This window comes from Sciurus vulgaris, assembly GCF_902686455.1.
Source record: "Sciurus vulgaris genome assembly, chromosome: 11".
In the NCBI taxonomy this organism is placed as follows: domain Eukaryota; kingdom Metazoa; phylum Chordata; class Mammalia; order Rodentia; family Sciuridae; genus Sciurus; species Sciurus vulgaris.
In genome coordinates, this window is record NC_136472.1 from 69,699,555 (window position 1) to 69,723,190 (window position 23,636).

Genomic DNA, 23,636 nt, shown 5'->3' on the forward strand with positions numbered 1-23,636 from the left:
TTTAGTAGTCCCTGACCTCAGTAAAAGCCAAAAATTGGATGGTGGTCATAAACCTCAGAACTTTTTTTAGCACCAAGTGGTGGAGCTCTCCTTCCAGCTCAGCTTCTTGGGGCCTGTCAGTTTAGAATGATGTTACTTGAAGGCCCCTGTGGCTGTGTGAGGGTTGAAGAGAAGCCAGTAATCCTGGGGTCAGCCTTGTCCTATGCCCTGCTGCCCTTCTTCCCTATCCCCAGTTTCAGAAGGACCCAGAGAGGACACGGGTATGGGGAAGGCCAGAGTGGTTTCTTGTTTCTAGGCAGTGAGCTGCTTTCTCCCAGCAGCAAAGGTGTTAGAATCGCTTTTCCTCAGGCTGAGAGGTTATGAGCAGCTCTTTGTTCCCGAAGTCCCACCAGGCTGTCATGTGGAACGCCATGTTGGTAAGAACGACAGTGTACTCCAGGATGGCAAAGATGGTATACACTGTTGTAAGGACACAAGGAATAGGACCTGGTGAACCTCCTGTTACCTCCTTTTAGGAGCCTCTTAAATCACCATCCCACTACATGGAACGCAATGGCAGCCAGTGCCCAAGACTATTGCCCATCACAACTGCCCCAAAGTCACTTATGACCATCTATGGATCCTAGCCTGGCCTCACCTCCAGCCTCACAATACATGTTGTGTCGAAAGTAGACAGCCAGTGCCGAGAAGAAGGAGACGAAGTTGATGATGAAGAGCCGCTGTTTCCAGCTGTAGGACTTGCGATCCTAGGGGGTGGGCTGTCTGATCACTCTGCAGCTTATTGGATATGTGTGGGCAGCTTCCCCTCTTAGCCCCAGCTCCTAAGGGCCGGGTCTTCCCTCCCTTGGTTCCCATAGTGGTCATTGAAGGGGGTACAGACATGGGCAGCAGGAATGATGAGTATGTTCACATCCCTGCATTTGGGGGACTGATGAGCCCAAGGAGCAGTGGTATCCCATGCCCCTTCCATTTCAGGCAGATGGAGTATAAAAGTTACATGGAGTCACCCACCAACCCAACACCCCTCAGGTACTATGTGGCAAAGAAAGGCATGTGTGTGGGTGGGTAGAATCTATAGACTGCAGTCCCCTGACCCTGTTCCTAACCCACTGGAGCCTGGCTGCTACTACTCATTTTACCCCCATTTGGAGTCTCCATCTCTTTTATTCTTATCTCCTTCACTACCCAAATATAGTCCTAGATTCTGACAAATGAGCCACTCCCCACTTGTCTCCATGCTTCAGCCCCAAACCCAGTACCCCTCTGCCAGGGTTTCTTCTAGACCTTCAGTTCCCACCTCATCATTACCAGCATCCTGAGGACAGATGTCCTTGATTTTCTTCTGGGCCCCTTGGAGCCCAACAGGGGTAGACCGTACCTCCTGACTTACTGTGTGCTTCTTGGTCAGCCGCCAGAGAATGCAGGTGAGGAGCATGTGACCGAGGGAAGCAGCGATGAACACAATGAAAGCATTTTCATGGATGGCTGGAGGGAGAGAGGAGGATGGGGAGCACACACAGCCGGCAGCGCCCTCACCCTTCCACAGGAAGGTTTGTGTGTGAGAAGGGGCAGGCTGTGTCCCCTTCCCAAACCCATCTCCACCCCTCCGCCGTGGGATCACCCACTGAAGTCCTCAGAGGAGGAGACGTAGGTGAGCACTAGTAGTGCGAGGTTCTCCACGACGTTGAGGCCAAAGTTGAGGCGGCAGAGCAGGCGGTAGCCAGGACACGGGGAAGCACAGCTGAGGTAGTGGTTCCAATAGGCAAAGGCTGCCAAGAAGCGGGGTGCCGAGTGTAGGCCGATGCAGAAGCGCCACACATAGCGCTGGGGCACCTCCCCGCCGATGGCTGAGCTCACCGAGGGCAGATAATTGGGCACCTAGAAAGTTGTAACTGGTCTGGGCATGGCCTCCACTGGCCCTGCCCACCCCATCTATCATAGTCACAGGCTCTGCTCCAGCCCCTTCTCTCCAGGAAGTTTCCTTTCAGGTGCTCCAAGAGTTCTCCCAAGAGACCTTCCCTTCCAGGTCATGGGCCCAGGGTGCAGGTTTTCATTCCCCAGCCAGGGTGAGATTTGTGTAGGGGCAGAGCAGGCATTCTCCATCTCCCCACAAATTGGAATCTGCACATTTGTGCAGGTGTGTAGATAGGTTCAGATGTTCCCTATGCCTATCCCCTTAGAGCTGTGTCTCAAGATCCCAAGGGAGTCCCAGGAGTCCGGGACTCCAGGATCAGTCCTGAGGACAGAGATGTCACAGACTCTCTGACTTTCCTTAGAACAGCGCTACCTAACTGAGCCGTTCCTCTCACTGCTTCCAGGTGCACTCATTCCTCGCAGCAAGTGTGCCACAGTGGTACAGGGTGCTGTGAGATCCTGGGGGAGCTAGGCCAGAAGGGTATTCTGATCCTGATTAAGAAAGTGGATGCTTCTGGGGCTGGAGTTGTGGCTCAGTGGTAGAGCGATTGCCTAGCATGTGTGAGGCACTGGGTTCGATTCTCAGCACCGTATATAAATATATAAAGGTTCATTGACAAATTATATATATATATATATATATATTTTTTTTTTTTTTTTTTTTTAAAAAAAAAAAAAAAGAAAGTGGATGCTTCTAACCAGGTATAGTCTGAGAAATTGGCCCTGTTCTTGTGCATCTCCCCTATTCATCTTTCTCAATACCTGGAACTCCTCATTCCTTAAGGAAATGCAACCTCACTGCAGGCTGAGGAAGGAAGAGGCTTCAAGGACCGGTGTTGCTTAAAATTAGAGGTGAGACAACATGGGACAAGTGAACAGTACTTGAGATGGAAACAGGTTATCCAGGAATGGGAGCATCTCTTAATACTTTCTGCCCTGGAGCAATGCTTTGCAAACTTAATGCATACAACTCACAGGGGAAATGTGTGAAAATGCAGGTTTGAAACCCAAGCACCTGCATTTTTAGAAGTTTCTAAGACTGGAAGTTGCCAGTCCACTGCCCACACTTTTCATAACCCTTTTCTTGTTGTTTGGTTTGGTTTGGCACCAGGGATTGAACTCAGGGGCACTTAACCACTGAACCACATCCCCAGCCCTTCTTTTCTTTTTTCTTTATTTTTTTAATTTTGAGTCAGGGTCTCACTAAATTGCTGAGGCTGGTCTTGAACTTTCAATCATCCAGACTCGGCCTCCCAAATTGCTGGGATTACAGGCATGCACCACTACACCCAGCTTCCGTAGACATTTTTAAACTCTCAACAAGGGCCAGGGCAGTGTCAGAAGCCAGTGACCCAACAAGGAAATGTCCCTGTCGAAGGAACAAGACTTCAGAGATGGAGCTCTGAAAGACCCTTCCTTTCCTCCAGTAGAGATGCCGAATAGGTCTCCAGACTACTGAGAAGGTGGGCAAAATTAGAGACAGTTCACAGAGGAGTAGGCCTGGGGTAGGATCAGTTGGGGACTGCACGGCCTCCACAAAAAAGTGTGGAGGAAGCTAAGTACAGCACTGTCATAGGAAGCGAAGTATGGAGTTCACCAAGAGAAGTCACTGCTCTCAAGGCCATGGCTTGAGGTACCATAGCTTAAGATGCTCACTCTGAATAATCAGGGAAGAGACAGCAGGAGGCTTTGGAGGTTCATAAAGATGGGTCTGCATCCAAACTTAGCTGGGGGACCTTGAGCAAGGCACTTCATCTCTCTGAGTTCCAAATTCCTCATTGGTAACCCAGGTATAACACCACCTACCCTGAAGAGTGATTATAAATTCTACATTTAATGAATGTAAAGCATCTGCAGTGTCTGGCACCCAGTAGGTATAATAAATGACAGATTACAGAAGATAGACTTCCCTGAACAGACTGCAAGAAGGCTGTGAGTCACATGGCCAGTTAGCATAGGAAGGCCTGTTAATGGGTTGAAAGGTGGGACACCAGACACAGTGAGCCTCCCAGTCTCCTTACTTGATTTTTCAGCCTCTCTGTTCCCCTCGGTTGGGTTAATCAGAGTGTTGCCTCAAATTCCTGGAATATTTATTCTGAAGACTGCTCCCTAATCTCAGCTACTTTTTAAGAGGAACAGGACCAGTACCTAAAGCCTGACTGGGAGAGTTCAAAGCATTCAAAGGTGATGAACCCTGACTGATGCTGGGAACAAGTACTGGGTAGATAATACAGAGTTAGGGGCAGGCCTCAGAGGAAGTGAGAGTCAGGGCCTATGACTGCTATCTGTTTTCACAAAGTCCTCTCAGATTAGGATGAGATTCTAAGAGCAGGGATTGTCTTCCATCATAGACACTCACACACAGGTACACATGTGTGCATATGCACATACACACACACAAAATCAAATATATATATATATATATATATATACACATATATACATATATATATATATATATCCCACCTCTGCCCCCCTTCCCAGCACATAAGTTGCCCACTCACCAACTGTGCCAGCAATAAGCAATAACAGGAGCTAACAGAGACCAGGTACACGGCTCACTCCAAATCTTCCCATGAGCCCAGAGCTAAAAGTACTGAGAAAAGGGTAGAAAACCCCTTTCTGACAGGGCAGTAGGTCACAAACTCACAAAGTGAGGTTTCCAAGAATTCCTGATTTTTACCATTAGATTCATTCCTTTGGTCCCAGACAAAAGTCCCCCCAAATTATAAATGACTTCTCTACCTACCTTGCTGCCTTAGCTACACCTTGCCAACTAAACAAAATTCTAATTTCTGTCAATTCTATTTCCTGTTCCTCTCTGGACTCCATCCTCTCCTCTCTATCCTCACAGTCCCCATCTTAGCACTGGTCTCCAACAGTATGAGTCACTGCACTAGCATCCCTATTCTTGTACCTACCCTTAAATCTTTTCTCCACTCAGGAGCTAAGATGATCTTCTAAAGGACAAATCTAATCATGTCCCTTTTCCAGCTTAAAATCTTTCCAAAGCTCCCCATTGCCCTCCAGATAAAATTCAAAGTTGTTGGCCTGGCACTCATAAAGATCTTTCTTCACATCCCCTCATCTCTCAACAACAATGCCCCTCCTGTAGGAAGTCAGTCTTCCCCACTGTCCAAGTTGGTGTAGGTGATTCCTCTGAGCCCTGAAAACCCTTTATTCCCTTTTATCTCAAGAATCCCAGACTGGGGATATAGCTCAGTTGGTAGAGTGCTTCCTTGCAAGCACAAGGCCCTGGGTTCAATTCCCAGCACCCCCCGCCCAAAAAAAAAAAAAAAAAAAAAAAAAAAAAAAAAAAATCCCAACTCACTATATTTGTGTCCAAGAACTATTTCTTACAGGAATGAAATGCTGAAATGCTGAGAGCAAGTCCATTTTCAACTCCATGCCACTGGCATAGAACTTCTACCCCTGGTCCCTCAGGAAAGAACCAGTGGACTGATCTGGGAAGTAAGAAGTTCATCCAGGTTTCCAGCTAGCAGAGCCCTGAGTGGACCTCACAGGTTGCGGGGCCTAGGGCTACCAGTGGAGAAACAAAGCTTGAGGATTCCAGAGTAGGGCTAAGCCCACCTGTTACTTTTGGCTCTGGGCCTAACTGTACCTTCTCAGTCCTAGCTTCCTTCGCAGTCTGGTCTTTTTTCAGCACCACCCCCTACCTCCTCATGATCTCTTGTGCCCAGTCCTCCAACCCCTTCCCTTCTCTCCCATATCAACCCTCCCCTGCCCCAACTCCTTTGGATTTTTTTTTTTTTTTTTTCTTGGTTCCAGGGATTGAACCCAGGGGTGCTTAATCAGTGAGTCATATCCTCAGCCTTTTTTGTTGCTGTTGTTTAGTTAGAGACAGAGTCTCGATAAATTGCTTAGGACCTTGCTAAGTTGCTGAGACCGGCTTTGAACTTGTGATCCTTCTCTCTCAGCCTCCTGAGCCACTGGGATTACAGATGTGTACCACTGTACCCAGCTCCTTTGAACTTTCTATAATCCTCTTCAAACTCTTGGAGGACTGTGAATCTATATCCACTCTGATTCTCTACTGCCAAATTCTCCATCATTCATTTTATCCCTTTCCCTTTTCTGACCCTCTAGTTCTCTCCTACTCTCTAATTCCTGCCTTACCATTATCTCTTATCCTGGCCCTGACCCAGGTGCTAGGGAGCCTGGCACTCACCCCACAGTCAGTGGCCACTGTGTACTCAAAATGGAACACCAGGGACCAGATGATGCAGAAGAAGAAGCCGAACGCAGGGAAAGTGATGACCCACCAGACCAAGGCTGTGAAGCGGAGCCGGAACACAGTTCCATCGGGGTCCAAGGGCTGGGAGGCCGCAGAGAACATCCTGTAGGAAATGGCCCAAGAAGGGCAAGGGACACAACTTGGGGCCTGGTGAAATATCTGGACTTTGGAAAGTGGGGCCTTTTCCAGAGCTGATTCCTCAGAGTAGAAGGAAGAGTCAGAGCAGAAATGATAGAGAGGACATAAGGGGGAAAGGAAGACTGCTGAGGAACAGTGGGAGATGGGACAGGAGCAGCTCTTAGGAATACCCTGGCACACTGAAACTCTAGGTTCACCTCTTGAAGAACCTGGGCAATAGAGCTTCCAGGGGACTGGACCTGGGAGTTCTGAAGGATCACCTCACTCTCACGACCCTCACAGTCACTGAGGAGAAGAATTAGAAGTGGAAAGATTATTATTCCCATCCCACAGAAAGGGAGACTGAGGCTCAGAACTGTACCCGGATCAAACCCGAGGACTAAGGCTTCTTGCCACTGTACAGCTTAAGGCTCTAAGTTAAGGCTTCCTTCAAGCCAAGTAACCTGAACAAAGGACCCTTGGCCTGAACCGGCTAAAGCCCTCCCACTCACCCTGTCTGACCACATTCCTCCTCCTCAATCAAGTTCAACTAGGAACAATGGGAGTGTCCTAGAACCTATTTCAGTGGGGCCATAGGCTACCAGCCCTCCCACCCCCAGGGTCTAAATGAGCCAAGCCTCAGGCCATCAGCACCCTGATCCCAGAATATCAGGGTCCCTGTGAAGGTTCAGACCCCTGTCTCCCCATCTAAGAAGACTATGTCACCCAATCCAAAGACGGGGGAATCTGAGGATCATAGAAACCTTCTTCACTCAGTATCAGCCTTCTGTGCCGAGCCAGACCCAGGAAGCCTCTGTCCAGGTCAGACATAAACCCACGGAGCTGGGTTTTTTCCCTTTCCCTTCTCCCTCCCTGAATCCCCTACTGCACCGACCACTATGACCCCTAAAGCTGGCTCCCTCCTGGGGAAAGATAAGGCAGACAGAAATGACTTTGTAAAAGGCCTAAGATCAAATCTCCCCTTGGGACTTACACTTCCCTTCATTAAGGAGACCCCAGTCTACTAGTTCACCTCCTCATCAGGGATGGGGGGGGCTCACTAAGCAACACTCACACTGGGTGCTGAAGAATCCGGGGCTTGAGTTGAGGGCTCTAGCCAGACTGAGACTGCTCCAAGACAGGAGGGTCCCACCCCTAGTTCCTCAGGGCCTGCCCTCCCGCCCACAGAGCCCAGTTCTCCACGCCTGTCCAGGCACACAGCCTTCCCAGGATCAACAAGGCCACATCATAAATCCTGGAACACTCTGCAATGGTAAGAAGTGATAGTGGTTGAGGTCAGTTCGCTGCAGCTTCTTTGCCAGGGGTGGGGGTGGGGACCTCTCTGAGGGTTGTACCCAGGGATGCATGCAGATTTCTAGAAAAGGAAAGAGAGAAAACAGAATGGGATCTGACCCTTTTTGACTGGAGCAGAACCAAGTATGTGTGCTGTACCTCATTAGAGAACTGGCTAATCTCTGATAATAATAATAGAATCACAGGATTAAAAAGAAATCTAGGCAGATCTCAATATGAGACATCAGCGTCCTGCCTGTACCTATAGGGAAACAGCTAATGGCAGCTCAGGCTGCATCAACAGAGGTCTAACAGTCACAAACAGGAATGAACAGTCCTACTTTTGCCTATACCACCCAGGCTACCTTAAGTCCTATGTCCAGATCAAGGACCAGCACAGAAAGCAGTTACCAACTGGGTTGAATCCAAAGGTATGTTCAGGGTGGGGAGAAGCCTGGAGGCCATATTCTGAGAGTGTTGCCTGAAGAAACTAGAGTTATGCTATCTAAAAACACCTCCTAAGGAGCCAGGAGCTGTGGCACACTCCTGTAATTCCAACAACTCAGAAGGTTGAGGCAGAAGGATCACAAGTTCAAGGTTAGTCTCAGCAACTTAGTGAGACCCTGTCTCAAAGTTTAAAAAAAAAAAAGGTGGGGCTGGGGATGTAGCTCAGCAATAGAGTGCCCCTGGGTTCAATCCCCAGCACACAGCAACACACACAAGCGCGCGCGCGCACACACACGCGCGCGCGCGCGCACACACACACACACACACACACACACACACACACACACACACGATATTCAGGGAGCCCCACTGCTGTCTTCTCAATCTCTGCAGGTTGACCTAAAGCCAGAAAAGAACAGTTCCATGGCTATCAAAGCAGAGCCAGGGTCAGGGCAGAGACTCACCAGAAAGAAAAAAAAAAATCTATGCTCACTATCTATGCTCATTATAAGAGATTGTTGGTGGGTGTGGTGCTGTAATACCAGCAGCTACGGAGGCTGAGGCAGGAGGAGCACTAGTTCAAAGCCAGCCTCAGCAACTTAGTAAGGCACTAAGCAATTCAATGAGATCCTTTATCTAATAAAATATAAAAAAGGGCTGGGGATGTGCTTCAGTGGTCAAGTGACTCTGAGTTCAATCTCAGTACCAAAAAAAGAGAGAGAGATTGTTACCTACTATGCCTCCTTAGAACAGGTTACCTGAAGAGGAAGGAAATCCCATCACAGGGCACGTGCAAGCAGAGGAAAAGTCATCAATTATAAAAGTGTTGTGCTAGGTTGCTTTCTTCATTCCTAGGTTTGGCCATTCCTAGGATATTCTACTTTGGGGGATGGGAGAGGTATTGGGAACTGAACCCAGGGGAGCTTTAACATTGAACTACATCCCTAGCCCTTTTCATTTTTTTAATTTTAAGGCACCATTTTGCTAAGCTATCCAGGCTAGCCTTGAATTTGCTGAGGCTGGCCTTAAATTTGTGATCCTCTTGCCTCAGCCTCCTGAGTTGCTTGGATTACAGGCATGCACCACCATGCTCAGCTCCTGGAATATTCCAGATGAGAAATTCAAAGCATATATGAAAAGCACCAATTGGATTAAACAGGGGAGTCCCAGGTAGACCTACTACTGCTCCAGATGACCAAGTAACCTCCAGCAACTACCTATGCCTTAGTTTCCCAACAGGTATGCCAAGAATGGATAATAGGTATACTAGGTATGCTGAGGTCATTAATCCCATAGCCCTCAGGGCTAGCCACAAGTGTCAGAGCAAACAGCCTACTCTGTTTAATGCCATATGATGTATAAATATTATAATTTTGATCAGACTCTGACTGCTTTATACCATGTCTTCCTTTTCTTGGGGCATTAGGTTGGGGGGTTCTATCCATTTATTCAATAAATACATTCTGACTCAGATGCATTGTCTACCCTCAAGGAGAAAGACAGATACAAATATATAATATGATAGAAGTATATGAGAGATAATACAGGGAACGGTAAGCACCCAGAGGAAAGAGTGATAAGTTTGTCCAAAGGGGAAGGCTTTCTAGAGGAGAAGACATCCTGGTAGAGCTCTGTGGGATGAACCAGAGTTGCCAGAGTAATGGGAACATTTGATGCATTATCTGAAGTAATCACTAAGTCAGAAGAGTAATCCTCTCCCCTCAGATCACCTGGTCACTCCCTTTCCTTCCAGTCAAATTTCCTCTGATAGCTCCTAGCATCAGATCTCATCAGACTAGGTGCCCACACTCAAAGGCTCATGTCTATTCACTGACAGATCAGAGGGAAAACTTCATGTCATATGAACAAAAGAAGTAGGTCCCATCCCAAACTCCTAGCCAGACCTCTCTGTTATTTCTACTTCCACTTCTTTCTCTGAAGCAGATACTCTTTATAGAAATAAAGAAATTAGCTGGGGGCCTTCAAAACTCTCTCATAGGCTAGCCCAAAGGTCCATGTACAGGTCCTGCCTCTTACCTGGAGTCCTAAGGCTAACTTCCTCTTCCTCTAAGGCTAACAATCTCTTCCTCATCCTCCTGCCCCTTACCCTCCATATTCCCCAAACTGCTTTCTCATCCTTCTACTATCTAGAGCCTATACTAGCCCTGGAAAAGAGTAGAACAGGAATTAGCAACCTCACTATTTATTTTAATTTTTTAGTATTGGAGATTGAACCTGGGGGCACTTTACCTCCAAGCTAAGCCCCAGTCCTTTTTGTTTTGAGACAGGGTTTCACTAAGGTGCTGAGGCTGGCCTTGAACTTTTGATCCTCCTGCCTCATCCTCTCAAGTCACTGGGATTATAGGTATGCATCACTGTACCTGGCTCAACCTCACTTCAAACATGGGTAAGTGAATCTCTGGGTCTCAGTGGATGAACTAAGAACATAGCAGAGCTCAATGCAGGTCTTACCCTATTTACTTTGATATCCTACAGAGAAAGAACTCTCCTGTCTTCATGGCCCAGATACCCCGTATTCCTATCCAGAAGGTAGATGACCATTGGTGGAGCCTCAGGTCATGCGACCTGTCCCAGAACATATACACATGCACTTAATTGGGTTCCCATGTTGATGTTGGTAAGATTTTCTTTCACATGCAAACCCCGCTCAAAGTCATTATATATAATCCTCTCTCTTTCTCTCTCACATACATACACACACACACACACACACACACACACACACACACACGTATATAGAATCACATTCTCAAAAAGACAGGTACAAGCCCACAGTGCCACTATGAAACCCAAAATGCCCTCTAGCCCAGTCCTGTTCTTTTAATATTCCAGAAAATGATGGGGCTCCCGAATGTGCCCTTTTTGAAGTAATGATTGGGTTCTGGGTTTGGAGGCTGCCCATTTTCAGTGGCCCCAACCCCAGTGAAGGTGGAAGGAGTTTAATCCTTAAGACCTCAATTTTCAGGTAACCCCCCACCAGAAGCCCAGTATATTTTATGGGCCCCACTAAAAAGCTGGCTAATCCTGTCAAAATAAAACCAGGATCCAAAATAGATCTAAATGGGCCTGAATATGAGGTACAAGTGCCCCCCCCCAGGCCCTACCCCACAGTGTGTGGCCGTTGTCTCCTTGAAGTGGAAGAGCAGGGACCAGAGGATGCAGAAGAGGAAGGCGATAAGTGGACAGCAGACTGTGACCAGGGCCACCACGGTGAAGCGGAGCCGGACCAGGGTTCCATCCCGATCCAGTGGCAGTGGGACCTGGTACATCTTGTCAGACCTGGGGATGGAGTGGTGTGCTGTCAGGGCCCCATACAGTGGGCTGGGACTCAGTGATGTCAGCCATTGTGCTCAGTCAGGTGGGGAATCTGAGAAGAACGTATCCTAAATTTGAACAGCTTCTGCCAGGGATAAGGAAGACTGACTCAGAGTCAGTCTCAATACTCAGCCTCAATTTCAGAGGCAAGATAATGAACCCAATGTAGAGTAGGATGAAGCTTGAACAGACTGGGAAACCTTCTCCTCACCCCTCTGCCTGGCTCTACAGGCCTAGGACTATAGAAGCTGGTTTATCTAGTCTCTCATTGTTTCTAAAACCAACCAGTGAACAGGATAGCCCATCTCCTCCCCCAAGCCTTTGAGCCTAAGGCCCAGCCTCCATGCTTCACTCACTGGCTCAGGGCCCTCCTGCACCTCCAGTCCCTTCCCATGCTCTGTGTGCAGGCACAGCAGTTCACAACATCAGGGCCTCCATGGAAGCTGAGAGAACCTCGAACTCCTGTTTGTCCCTGTCTGTTGCCTCACGTGCTCTGAGGGTGAAAGGCTTTGCAGAATCAGGCATGGCATTAGTCTAGGCTTGCTGTTTGCAGGAGAGAGCTGCCTGGTCAGCTTCTGGAGGCTTCCCAGTGCCCAGGGGCCAGTCCACCCTCTCCCTGAGACTACAGGAGAGCTCTTAAGAACAGTGATTTCTCCCTCAGATGAGGGTATCTAAGGTCAAGAACCATAATAGCTAAGAATAACACCAACAATCCTAGCCCAACCACCCTCAGTAAATAGGGAAAATCAAGGCAGGTATCTACTCAGGGTCATGTAAATGGAAAACCAGCAGTAGGGAGGTACAGAGCCCTTGAAAAGTTTACACATGGCAACTCTGGCCTTTCTTGACCCCTTCCTCTCTGGGTCAGAACTCTGGGCAGAAAGGTCAGATTAAGACTGGAATGAGGGAGGGAAAAGGAGTAGCTGTCCAAAGGAGGAAGAAATAGAAAAACCAAATCCTACATAGATTAGTCAATCAGTCCTGTTCCCACTGTAAAGACAGAGAAACCAAGATGCAGAGGGAGAAAAGTCCTTTTTCAAAGCTGGGCCTAAGCTAAATCATGTCTGGAATTTAGAATTCATGTTGCCAAGTTAGGGCTGGCTCCAGATACATAAAAAACCTGTCCTTCTGGTCTCAAAGGCCTTACCAAATCAAGTCCTAACTATCCCTGGCCCCACCCTCAGGTCCCACCCTCAGGTTGAACTTTGACTTCAGTTAGGTTGGCCTCCTGGCACTCCACAACAATCCAAGTGGATAAGCTTCTGCCTTTCTGCCAGGCTGAATCAGGCAGCCTGCCCCAAGTTCTCAAGTTTCATTTTTCCCTGGGTGGTGGGGAGGTAGTCAGGGATATCCCCAGGGAGTTGGAAGTGGCTCTGGTGACCCTCCCAAATCCAATACATTCTCTGGATCATCTCTGTATGGACTGTAAGTCTCTCAGGGTCCTAGATGGAAAGCACCCCACCCAGTCCAAACCCAGACTCTATAGTTGGAGTAGACGGAGTCCATCCTCCCAACATCCCTCCCCAAAGCCTACAGCTTCAGGTCCCTCAGGAACCCCTGGGATTCCCTAATTGAAGACTAGATAATTTTCAGGGAACAAACAAGCCCTGTCCCAGGCAGGGGAGTAATGAGGTTATTTCAAGGTACAGTTTCCAAAACAAAAAACAAACAACAAAAAAGGACAGTCTGTTCCAGTTTGTTCTTGGAGGTATGTCTGGCCTCCTTTTTAACTGTGTGATCTTGGGCAAGTCACCTAACCACTCTGGGCCTGTTTCCACAGTTGTGCAACAAGGAGATCAGACAGTTTAGATTGCTTTTAAAGTCCCTCCAAACTAGTCACTCTATCTTTCACATCTCAGGACAGGGAGCTCACTACCTATAGGTTTGCCCCCAAACAGCTTTAACTTCTTCATACATACTACTTAACTGAAAACTGCTTGCTTAAGAGTATTCCTACCTCTTTCCAAAGTCCCTAGTGATTTTTCTCAGCAGACGCCTCCACCACATTTAATGGCTGCCTATAAGCACCCTGTTTAGCACTTAATATACACTGTCTTTTTCAATTCTTACTATAATTCTATGAAGTAGGCACTACAGTTTGTGTTTCCATTTTACAGAAGAGGAAACGTCTTTAAGGTGGTTAAAAACACTTACTCAAAGTCACAGGCTATTTACTGGCAGAGCTGGGATTCGAAAATAGTCTACGGGGTTCCAAGGCTACCCCACGCCTCCATCCGCAGCACCTGGGAGGAATCCTGACCAGGAGGCCCTGTGGAGTAAAGAGGGGCATGCTTAATCCCCGCACACCTCGCCCATGCTGGGGAGGGAAGGAAGGAGGTCAGTTCAGAACGTCGGGACAGACGCTGTTCTTGGGATACGGAGTGTGTGCGAGAAGAGGGCAGGCACCAGGACATGAGAGCTTCGGCCCGGTGCTGTGGAGGCTGGACCGCGTGGCCTAGCTCCCCAATGGGGCTGCCCCGCGGGCGGGCACAGCCATCCCCGTACTCACCCAAGCACTGGTGACGAAGAGGCCGCACCAGCGCAAGCCGGGAACTGGGGGGGCTCCCAGGGGGAGGCCCCGCCGAGTAGGGGGCTAGCAGCTGGGGGCCGGCGGGAGCTAGAAGGGCGCGGGGCGGAGCCGGCGCGCTCGGGGCGGAACTTAGGGAGGAAACTGCGCCCGCACCGACTGTAGGCTCCTCCCGGCTTCTGGGGACCCAGACCCCTGGCTCTCCCCTCTTAATCGGGTGTCTCTACAAACTATACCTCTCCAGCCCTCATCGGCCCCACTAATTCTGCTTGTTTTTGTTTGTTTGGTTGGTTTGGTTTGGTACCGGGGATTGACCGGAGGGGCACTTAACCACTTAGCCATATCTCCAGCCCTCTGTGTGCGTGTATGTGTGTGTGTGTGTGTTTTGAGACAGCATGTCGTTAAGTTGCTGAGGCTGGCTTTGAACTTGCAATCCCCCTGCCTCAGTCTCCCGAGTTGCGGGAATTACAGGCGTGCGCCACCGCGCCCCCCAACTCATTTTGGCAACGTGAGGACAGTCAGATGCGCCCGGTCATCCAGATGTGAAGTGCTGGATAAAATACCTTGTCACCTTACCTCTCTGCCGCGTCCCATCACCTGTTGAAAGAACATAAAATTAATCGAACAGGGCCCTGATTTTTATCATTCCCTGACCCCAGTTCTTCTCGTCTTCCACCCACATTCTAAATGAATGATTTCACCTCGCCGTTCTGAAACATTAAGGCAGATTTGCCCCAGCCTCGGCGCCCCTCCTCCAAACTGCTCCTCAGAGGGTGTTGGGGCCTTTCAGCCTGGGGAAGAGACCCTGTGAGGCCCACCCCCAAAATTCTGGGCCAGTGCTGTTCCCACATTTGATCAGGAGAGGGCGCCCTATCCTGTCTAACAAAGCGTAGGGAGAACGGATCTCCCGCCCACAAGGAGAGGGATGATCCCTAGAAATCCCTCCCCACGCTGGCCCCTGGCTCCCTTTGCAAAGACTATTCTATCCCATAAAGACCCAGGGTGAGGGGAACAAAAGCCCCTCCTGCAGTGGGTGGAAGATTTCTGAACTAGACATGGTTACCATCACATTTTCCCATTTAAATCCTCAAAGCAATAATTAACATTCTGAGCACCCACTATATCCCAAGCACTTTTCTACGTGTTATGTGTTATTTAATCTTCATAAAAATCCTGTGAAGTAGATACTATTAACATCTCCATTTCCCAATGGAAAACAGAAGGTACCTCACCTACCCAGTCAGTAAATGTCAGAACAAGGATTTAAGCCTGGCACCTGAGATCATTCTCTCAATCACTATATAATGTTAATCCCATATACCACTGTGCAGAATGGGAAACAGGCTCAAATTTGTTAACTTTTCAGAGCTCTTTTTCATGCATTTAGTCTTGTTCACTCATCTTAGGCCCTCTCTGTGGCAGGCACTAGTGGGGGATTCACAGACATATCTTGGACTTACTCATTGAGACTTCAAGTCTGGAGCTTTCCTCAGACTCAGGTGTCTTATTCTACAATGAGACTTTGAATTCTCCCCACCATGTTCTTAAGAGTTAGGGTCCAGGGAACATTGATTACTAAAATCTACTTAAAAGAACCACTTCCATCTGATTTCAACAACTAGATTTGGGTTTCCTGTCTCAGGACTTCGTGTCATCCTCCTTGCCTAGCTTCACCCTAGATGTGCCTGCTTCTGGCTCCTGTTCCCTGTCTTGGCTCCTGTTCCCTATCTTGGCTCCTTGTGTGCTCCTTTGGCCCCAAGTACCATTCCCTGAGTTTGGATCCCTTCCTTCTGCCTCTAGACCACTCTGAATGCCTGAACCTTGACATTCTCTAATCTTGCCTTTACTTCTCTGGTGACCAGGCAATGTGGGTCCTTTTTGCACTCAGCCTCAGTTTCTTCATCTGTAAAATTGTTTTTGGATTATCTACATCATTGGGTTGTTGTGAGAATTAAAGCAAGGTGCCAGGAATGTGGAAGACACCCAATGCATGGTTATTACAACCATGTGTGAGCTACAGTTTGAACTTATCCTGGTTGAGACTTCTCTGAATGATCTGACCTTGGTTGTCACTGATTCACTCTGAATATGTTTCTTCTCCTGTCAGTTTGAAAGACTTACCTATCATGATTTATGTGATGAAAAGTGGAAGAATAGGATGGGGTTCTTTCTATGTGCCAGGGACTTTAGGTCATTTTATCCTCAATAAATCTGGTGAGGTAAATTTGATGAAATCCATTTTACAGCTAAAGAAGTTGAATAAACACTTAAGTTTCTAGTCTTGCTCTCATTCAGTAGGCACTCAGTGTTTGCTGAACAGGCATTTGTCCATTGTCCAAGTAGCTGCTGCTACTCTTGAGGGCTTCTGGAGTTTCTTGCCCTCCTGGTGGGGTTTGTCTGAAGTCTGGACATACTTGTTTCAGACTTAGCCACAATTACTGCTTCACTCTCCCTGTCCACACATACAGACCACACACTCCCAAGGAGACTGAAATGTTCACAGTGATGTTCCACCCCCAGTAGCAAGGTGGTAATGTAAATGTCAGGGGCAGGTGACAGGATCAGAATATGGGAGTAGTTGTCTCCTATAGGAGATCTCCTTCACTGGTCTCCTTGTCCTCATGTCTATCATCCTCCCAATTCAGCTACACCAGCTCTTCTTACAACACAGATCTGACCATATTCCTCCCTTGTTACAAATAAATTATTTAGCAACTCTATATAGCTTTTAGGATCAGAGCAAATTCTTTAGTGTGGCACTTAACATCCTTCATGAACTGGCCACCCAATGTTTCAATCACAACTTTTTTATATTTTTTAGATGTTGTTAGGCCTTTATTTTATTCATTTATTTATATGTGGTGCAGAGAATCAAACCCAGTGCCTCACGCATGCTAGGCAAGTGCTCTATCACTGAGCCACAACCCTAGCCCTCAATCACAAATTTTACATTCTAGTTATACTTCACTCTTCCATGAAGTTTGCTCAACTTTCTTCTTATCTCCCCCACAAACCCCATGATCTTCCCACATCCCTGGTCCATAAACAGCATTTGATGCCTTCTACCAAACCTTTATTAGGGCTCTGACCACAATGTAGCAAAATAATTTGTTTTTGTCTCTTCCTCCACTTTACTGGGAGCTTCTTTAAAGATGGAAACCCCGCCTATTTCATACATTCCTTGACAGGTGTATAATAGGAACTCAGAAAATATTCAATTTAATTTAATTTTTATTTCTTTTTCCTGGTATTGGGGATTGAACCCAGGGATGCTTTACCACTGAGCCACATCTCCAGCCCTTTTTACTTTTTGAGACAGGCTCTTACTAAGTTGTAGAGGCTGGCCTTGAACTTTTGATTCTCCAGTCTTAGTCTCCAGAGTAGCTGGTATTATAGGTGTGCACTGCCATGCCCAGCTGAAGTGGGTTTGGAAGGATGGGCAGTATTTAAATGGATCAAGCAAATATTTAAGAACCACAAGAAGTCTTCTGAAGAACAACTGCTAGGAGCGGAGGATGACGTGATCATGATTGAGGAAAGTAAAGAGGCAGAGATGCAGACAGTGCTAAAGACATCTTGCTTCAGGCCAAACTCTGCCTCAGCCTCCTTGGAAGCCTTAGGAAAATCAGTTAATCCTTCCTGGGTTGAGGAATTGTTATTCTTTGATCTTCTCAGAGATCTTTTTCATGACCAAGACATGTTCTTTAGATGGCTTTAAACTACCCGCCCAAGACTTACCCATTTACTTCCAGAACCCTGATTCAGTTACTGAATCTTCATTGTCCTGTAGAACTTTCTCTGGTCCCCCTTTCCCTTCCAGTTTGTGTTCTTGGATACCCTGCATTCTTTCCTGGCCCTACTTTTGCTTCCCCTGTTTATGTGGCCTACAATGTTCTTATTTTCCCCTTCTACCTCAGATAACGCTATCCTATAAAGGTACTGATTAGCATTAAAAGATTTTCATTGTTTTTTTAGTTATTTATATCTCTTCCTTCTGGCATTCTTTTTGATTATTCCAGTTTTCCTACTACATTTTTATAGTAGTATTATTTTAGTGCTCTCCCTAGCAATTACCACATGCATTTTTTCTCTTTTTCTTTTTTTCTTTCTTCCTTCCCCCCCCCCCCCTTTGGTTACCAGGGATTGAACCCAGGGGTGCTTAAACACTGAGCCACATCCCCAGTCATTTTTTACATCTTATGTAGAGACAGGGTCTTACTAAGTGGCTTAGGGCCTCACTCAATTGCTGAGGCTGGCTTTTAACTCCTGCTCCTCCTGCCTCAGTTTCCCAAGACACTGGAATTACAAGTATGCACCACCATGCCTGGTTTACCACATGCATTCTTACCAGAGGCTCAACATCACTAGGGAAATGCATATCAAAACCACAGTGAGCTGCACAGGGTGGGGCACACCTGTAATCCAGGGGCTGGAGAAATTGAGGCAGGAGGATCACAAGTTCAAGGCCAGCTTCAGCAACTCAGCAAGACCCTAAGCAACTTAACAAGACCTGTCTACTACTGTACAGCCTGAAGGTTGATACTTGATAAGGAAAAAAAAAAAGGAAAATAAGTGTTGACAAGGATTTGGAGAAACTAGACCCCTCATATCACTAATTGAAAATATTAAATGGTATAGCCAATTTGGAAAACAGTTGGTGGTTCCTAAAAAGTTAAACATAGAGTTACCATATGATTCTGCAATCACACTTCTAGGTATATACCCTGAAGAACTGAAAAAAGGTACTTAAACAGGAACCTGTACATATCTTCATAGCAGGACTATCCATAATATCCAAAAGATGGAATTACCCCAAATGTTCACCAACCAAAGAATGAATAAACAAAATATAGTATATCCAGACCCATGGGATATTATTCATCCATGAAAAGGAATAAAGTACTACTAGATATATATTACAACCAGATTAATTTCAAAAACATGCTAAGAAGTCAGACACAAAAGGCCACACATTGCATGATTCCATTTATATAAAATATTTAGAGTAAATAAATCCATTGAGGCAGAGTCTAGATTGGTAGTTATACATTGGAGGAAGAAGGGAACAGGAAGATACAGCTTAGTGGAAAAGGGATTTGGCTTTAGAATGATGAGATGTGTTAAATTACATAGAGGGGGTAGCTGCATAAATATTGTGAATGGATTAAATGCTACCAAATTATTCACTTTTTTTTCTTTTCTTTTTTTTTTTTTTTTGGCAGTGCTAGGGATTGAACCCAGGGCCTCACTAAAACTAGGGAAGTACTCCACCACTAATTACATTCCCAGCCAAAAGTATATTTGTTTATTTATTTGTGTGGTGCTTGGGAATGCTAGCCCAGTGCTCTACCACAAGCTACATCCCCAGACCTTCATTGTTTTTCTTTTAAATTTATTTTTAATTATTTATTTATTTTGCAGTACTGGGGATTGAACCCACGGGCACTCTATCATTGAACAACATCCCCAGCCCTCCTCTTTTTCCCTCCCAGCTCTTTTTATTTTTATTTTGACACAGGGTCTCACTAAATTGCCCAGGCTGACCTTGCAATCTTCCTGCCTCAGCCTCCTGAATAGCTGGACTTCTAAGGGGACACCACCTTACCCACCTCCTTTACTTTTATAGTGCTTAATTTTATGTTATTTTTACTTTACCTCAATAAATATTTTATAAAAACTAAAAAAGCAATTTTAAAAAATCAACACATAAAATCAGAAATAAAGCATTTGACATGGGGGGAAGAAGTGAACCACAAGTTACTAGTAATTCCACTCCTAGGGATAAACGCAAGAGAAGTAAACACGCATGTCCACAAGCAATTGTACACAAATGGTTTTAGCAACATTATTGATAATAGCTAAAAATGGAAACAACTCAAATGTCCATTAACTGTTTTTTTAAAAAATATTTTTAGTTGCAGATGGATACATTTATTTTGTTTTTTCAGTTTTATGTGGTGCTAGGAATCAAATCCAGTGCCTCACAATTGCTAAGCCACAACCCCATCCCTTCATTAACTGTTTTAATGGAAAAACAAAATGTGGCAGCTAGGTGCAGTGGCATGTACCTATAATCCCAGGGACTCAGGAGGCTAAGGCAGAAAGATCACCAGTTCAAGTCCAGCCTCATCAATTTAGTGAGGCCTTAAGCAACTTAGTGAGACCCTGTCTCAAAATTCAAAACTTTAAAAAGGGCTGGGGATATAGCTCAGTGATAAAGCACCACTGGACTCAATCCCCATTGCAAAAAAAAAAAAAAAAAAAAAGTCAAAGGTATTTACACAAGATTTCTAAAAATCCAGTTATATGCTATATATAAACCTCAACCTTTCTTGTCAAGTTATAGGAAAAGAGGAAGAGAATCACCATTTACTGAGTGTTTACCATGAGCCAAACATGCTCAATCCTTTGCAAATCCCATCACCTTATTTGACCTTTACAATCATCTTATAAAATATGATGTATTATACCTATATCATAGATAAGAAAGCTGGGGCACATAACAGTTAAATAATTTGTGAAGTTCTAAAATCTAACAGAACTAGGATTTGAACTTAGCTCTGTTTGACTCCAGCTCTGCTGCTCTGTCCAATGCACCATAAAATAAATCTGAAAAAAAAAGAAGAAAAAAATAAAAATAAAATTTAAAAAGGCACGAGGCCCCGTGTTTAATCCCTGGCACTGCAAAGAAAAAAAAGAAAGTCACTTCCAGACTCCTGAGTAGCTGGAATTACAAGGGGGCACCACCTTGCCCAGCTCCTTTACTTTTATAGTACTTAATTTTGTTATGTGAATTTTACCTCAATAAATATTGATTCTTTAGTACTTACAGGTCTGTTTCCTTCCTGAGCACCAATCTTTCATAGTTGCATAGAATGAGTCCTCAAGTCATATGTATAAGAAATTAGAGGTTCCTAGTAAGAGCTGGCCAAAGCATGGTATTGAGCTGGGCATCTCTGGACTCCCTGATGTCCAGGACAAGGATCAGTTTGGCAAGTTTTTGAGAACATACCCCAAATTCTTTACCCTCAGAGTGGAAGAAAGAACATGATGATAAACAGAAGAACTCTAATGAGAATTAGAGTAGGAATGTGTGGGCCAGGAAACCCTTGTTCCACAAATATATTCTTCCCTACTCAGGAGATCCTGGGAATGATGAATTGTGGGTCACATGACTACCAGAATACTTAATAAGAGATCCTTACAAATCACCCTGGTCACAGGAAATTCCTCCCTGAAGCATTTCACATTCTATATGTTTTCCCACAAATATGCATTGAGGAGTCCAGCTTCTGCACATCTATAAGTACTTTGAACTGAAGGTACTCACCTGCTCACTCACTCAAGACACATTTCTGAGTTCCCCTTCTGTGTCAAAATCCATGTCTTAGTATATTCAGAATAGGAGGTCCTTGACATTTTTTAAAGAATAAAAATAAGCCTGTGTGCATGCCTGTGATTCCAGCAACTGGGGAAGCTGAGAAAGGAGTATCACAAGTTCAAGAATAGCCTCAGCAACTTAGGGAAGCCCTAAGCAACTTAGTGAGACCCTGTCTCAAAATAAAAAATAAAAAGGGCTGGGGATGTGGATCAGTGATTAAGTGCCCCTGGGGTTAATCACCAGTACCAAAAAAAAAAAAAAAAAAAAAAAAAAAAAGGAATATCTGTCTTTTATAGAGGGCTTACCACGAACCAGGTACCCATATTATCTCACCTAATTTTCACAACAACCCTGTGATGAAACGAAGTTATTATTCCCACTTTACAGACAAGGAAATGAAATCAGGGGGTTAGAAACTTTGCCCAAGTTCATATAATACATGGTTTGGCCTAGCTTTAGACCTGGGGTTCTCTGATTCCAAAATTCAACTCTTTTATTACTACATCCCCTACTAAAGAAACCAATTCACTCATTCATGCACCAAAAATCTACAGTGCACCTTCTGTGTGCCTGGCCTTAGGCACCAGACATAAAAAACTAGAGGTGAGGCTTAAACAGTTGGATTTGAGGATTGAAGGACAGGAAATCAAAGGAGAGCAGTGAGGAAGCTACTGTAACTATCCAGTGAGTTCTAATGACTTTTCTAATGTACAGCAAAGGCAGAGAAAGAGGAAAGGAAAGCAGGGGTGTTTGGACAAAGGAGTTGGAAGAAGGTGGTTGCAGATGGATGTTTAAACTAGCCTTACTATTCAGTCATTCACACATTAACTTTTTTCTTCCTTCAAGTATCTACTGAACATCTACAAAGTATCCTGTTTCTTCTTATTTCATCTTTACAACCACTTCACTTTTCAACAATAATCTAATTCCGTGCTACCACTGAAAACTTTCAGGAATTCATCTAAGTTTTTGGCAAATCATTTTTCGATTTTGTATTGATGTTCCAGGAGAAGGTGGGTGGAGAGGCAGTGTGCATACACTTTGCTTTTTTTAGCACAGCTCCTGCTGTTCCGTGTGAGACCCGCAGCACTGGAGAGGTCTAATTTCTACGAAATGCCCACCTCTCCCTCTGGTTTCTGCTCTAGGCTAGGTCTCAGGAGGAAAGGGATACCAAGAGGATGAAAATGCAGCTTTCACAGGGTGCAGATATACACCCTGTAATCCCAGCGGCTGGGAAGGCTGAAACAGGAGGCTTCCAAGTTCAAGGTCAACCCCAGCAATTCAGTGAGGCCCTAAGCAACTTAGTTAGACCCTGCTTCAAAAAAAAAAAAAAAAAAAAGGGACTGAGGATGTAGCTCAGTGGTAAATCACCCCTGGTTCATTTTACCGGGTTAAATCCCCAGTAATAAAAAAGAAAATGCAGCTCTGACCTCCCGAGGGGTGGGGGTGAGGGATGGGCACAAAATATTGGAAAATAATAATAGCACACAAAGGGACAAGATACTACAAAGGCCTGCCCAAACATTATTAGCCCAATAAGCTGAGAGGTTAGCAAACGTATCCCAGGAAGATGGGAACATTCGAACCTGGCCTTTAAGAATAAGTAGGAGTTCTCAAAATGCAGATGAAAAAGAAGTTCCAAGAATCGTCTATTTGTATCAGGTCCTATAGTGAACCATTACCATGGGGAATCTGTAAGGGTCAAGTCTATCTTAGGAATTGAGGAGGGATATGAGTGTGCTGTACTGGCATGGGTCAGGAGAGAAGCGGATCGGAATTTAGGGCCTCGGAGCAGCCACAGACAAGCTATGCGGACAGACGAGCCTCCCAGGAGGGTCCTCCAGCTCTGCTCGTGGTATGGCTAGGAACTGGAACAGGGCAACAAGGCAGCTTTCCCATCACTGCCTGCGGACTGGGGCAAGGTAAGGGTAGAATAGTTACCAAGCCATCCTGGGGCCTTCCCTCTGATTGGTCCGAGCTTCCGCAGTTGAAGTCTTTTCGCTCCAAAGAAGGGGGCGGAGCCTCGGTATGGCGTCACCGATCTTTTCCTACACCCCGTGTATACCTATCTAGCCACTCACCAATCCACTTCGAGGACCCCTGTGACGTCATGACTCTCTCTCAGCCAACCGCCTCGGCGGAGGGGTGGGACTCCACGTCCCTCCCATCGCTCCTCCCTTTTTCCTTCCCCTTAGTCTTTATGCCCCGCCTCTTCCCCCAGCTACTTCGCCCGAAGTCCGCCCTCACGTTCGGTTTCAAAAGACTCGTTGCCCAATGAGTAACAGGGCGGACCTAGAGTGGCGGCCTTGTCTGCGAATGCGCAGAAGGCGAGGGCGGAGCGTTCTGAGCGAGCCTCTGACGGTGGG

At 46.0% G+C, this 23,636-nt stretch overlaps 2 protein-coding genes across 19 annotated transcripts in view; one reads left to right on the forward strand and one right to left on the reverse strand.

Annotated features, from left to right (window-relative positions):
* Window positions 1–76: 76 nt before the first annotated feature.
* PGAP2 (post-GPI attachment to proteins 2) lies at window positions 77–23,364 on the reverse strand. Of its 14 annotated transcripts, none has more exons than XM_079104820.1 (8): window positions 23,212–23,364; window positions 13,517–13,631; window positions 11,152–11,326; window positions 6,198–6,272; window positions 1,626–1,878; window positions 1,379–1,485; window positions 638–746; window positions 77–459 (listed from the first exon to the last, which is right to left on the reverse strand). In XM_079104820.1, exons 3-8 carry the CDS (start codon window positions 11,314–11,316, stop codon window positions 329–331), a joined length of 840 nt encoding a protein of 279 aa, XP_078960946.1. In that variant the 5' UTR covers window positions 11,317–11,326; window positions 13,517–13,631; window positions 23,212–23,364; the 3' UTR covers window positions 77–328. The 14 variants fall into 14 exon arrangements, with proteins under 14 accessions (XP_078960946.1, XP_078960939.1, XP_078960944.1 ...); XM_079104813.1 differs by having other exon boundaries at window positions 6,104–6,272; XM_079104818.1 differs by lacking the exon at window positions 23,212–23,364 and having other exon boundaries at window positions 6,104–6,316; window positions 13,517–13,633.
* Window positions 6,693–23,636, forward strand: part of NUP98 (nucleoporin 98 and 96 precursor) — a gene marked incomplete at its 3' end in the record, with an annotated part of 131,561 nt that continues 114,617 nt past the window's right edge. For 2 of the 5 annotated variants that reach the window (XM_079104680.1, XM_079104681.1), the window contains exons 1-2: window positions 6,693–7,108; window positions 7,475–7,559. In XM_079104680.1, coding sequence (XP_078960806.1) covers window positions 7,006–7,108; window positions 7,475–7,559 — 188 coding nt within the window. In that variant the 5' untranslated portion in view covers window positions 6,693–7,005. The remainder of the gene's footprint in view (window positions 7,109–7,474; window positions 7,560–23,636) is intronic. The other 3 variants (XM_079104678.1, XM_079104679.1, XM_079104684.1) reach the window with 2 other exon arrangements.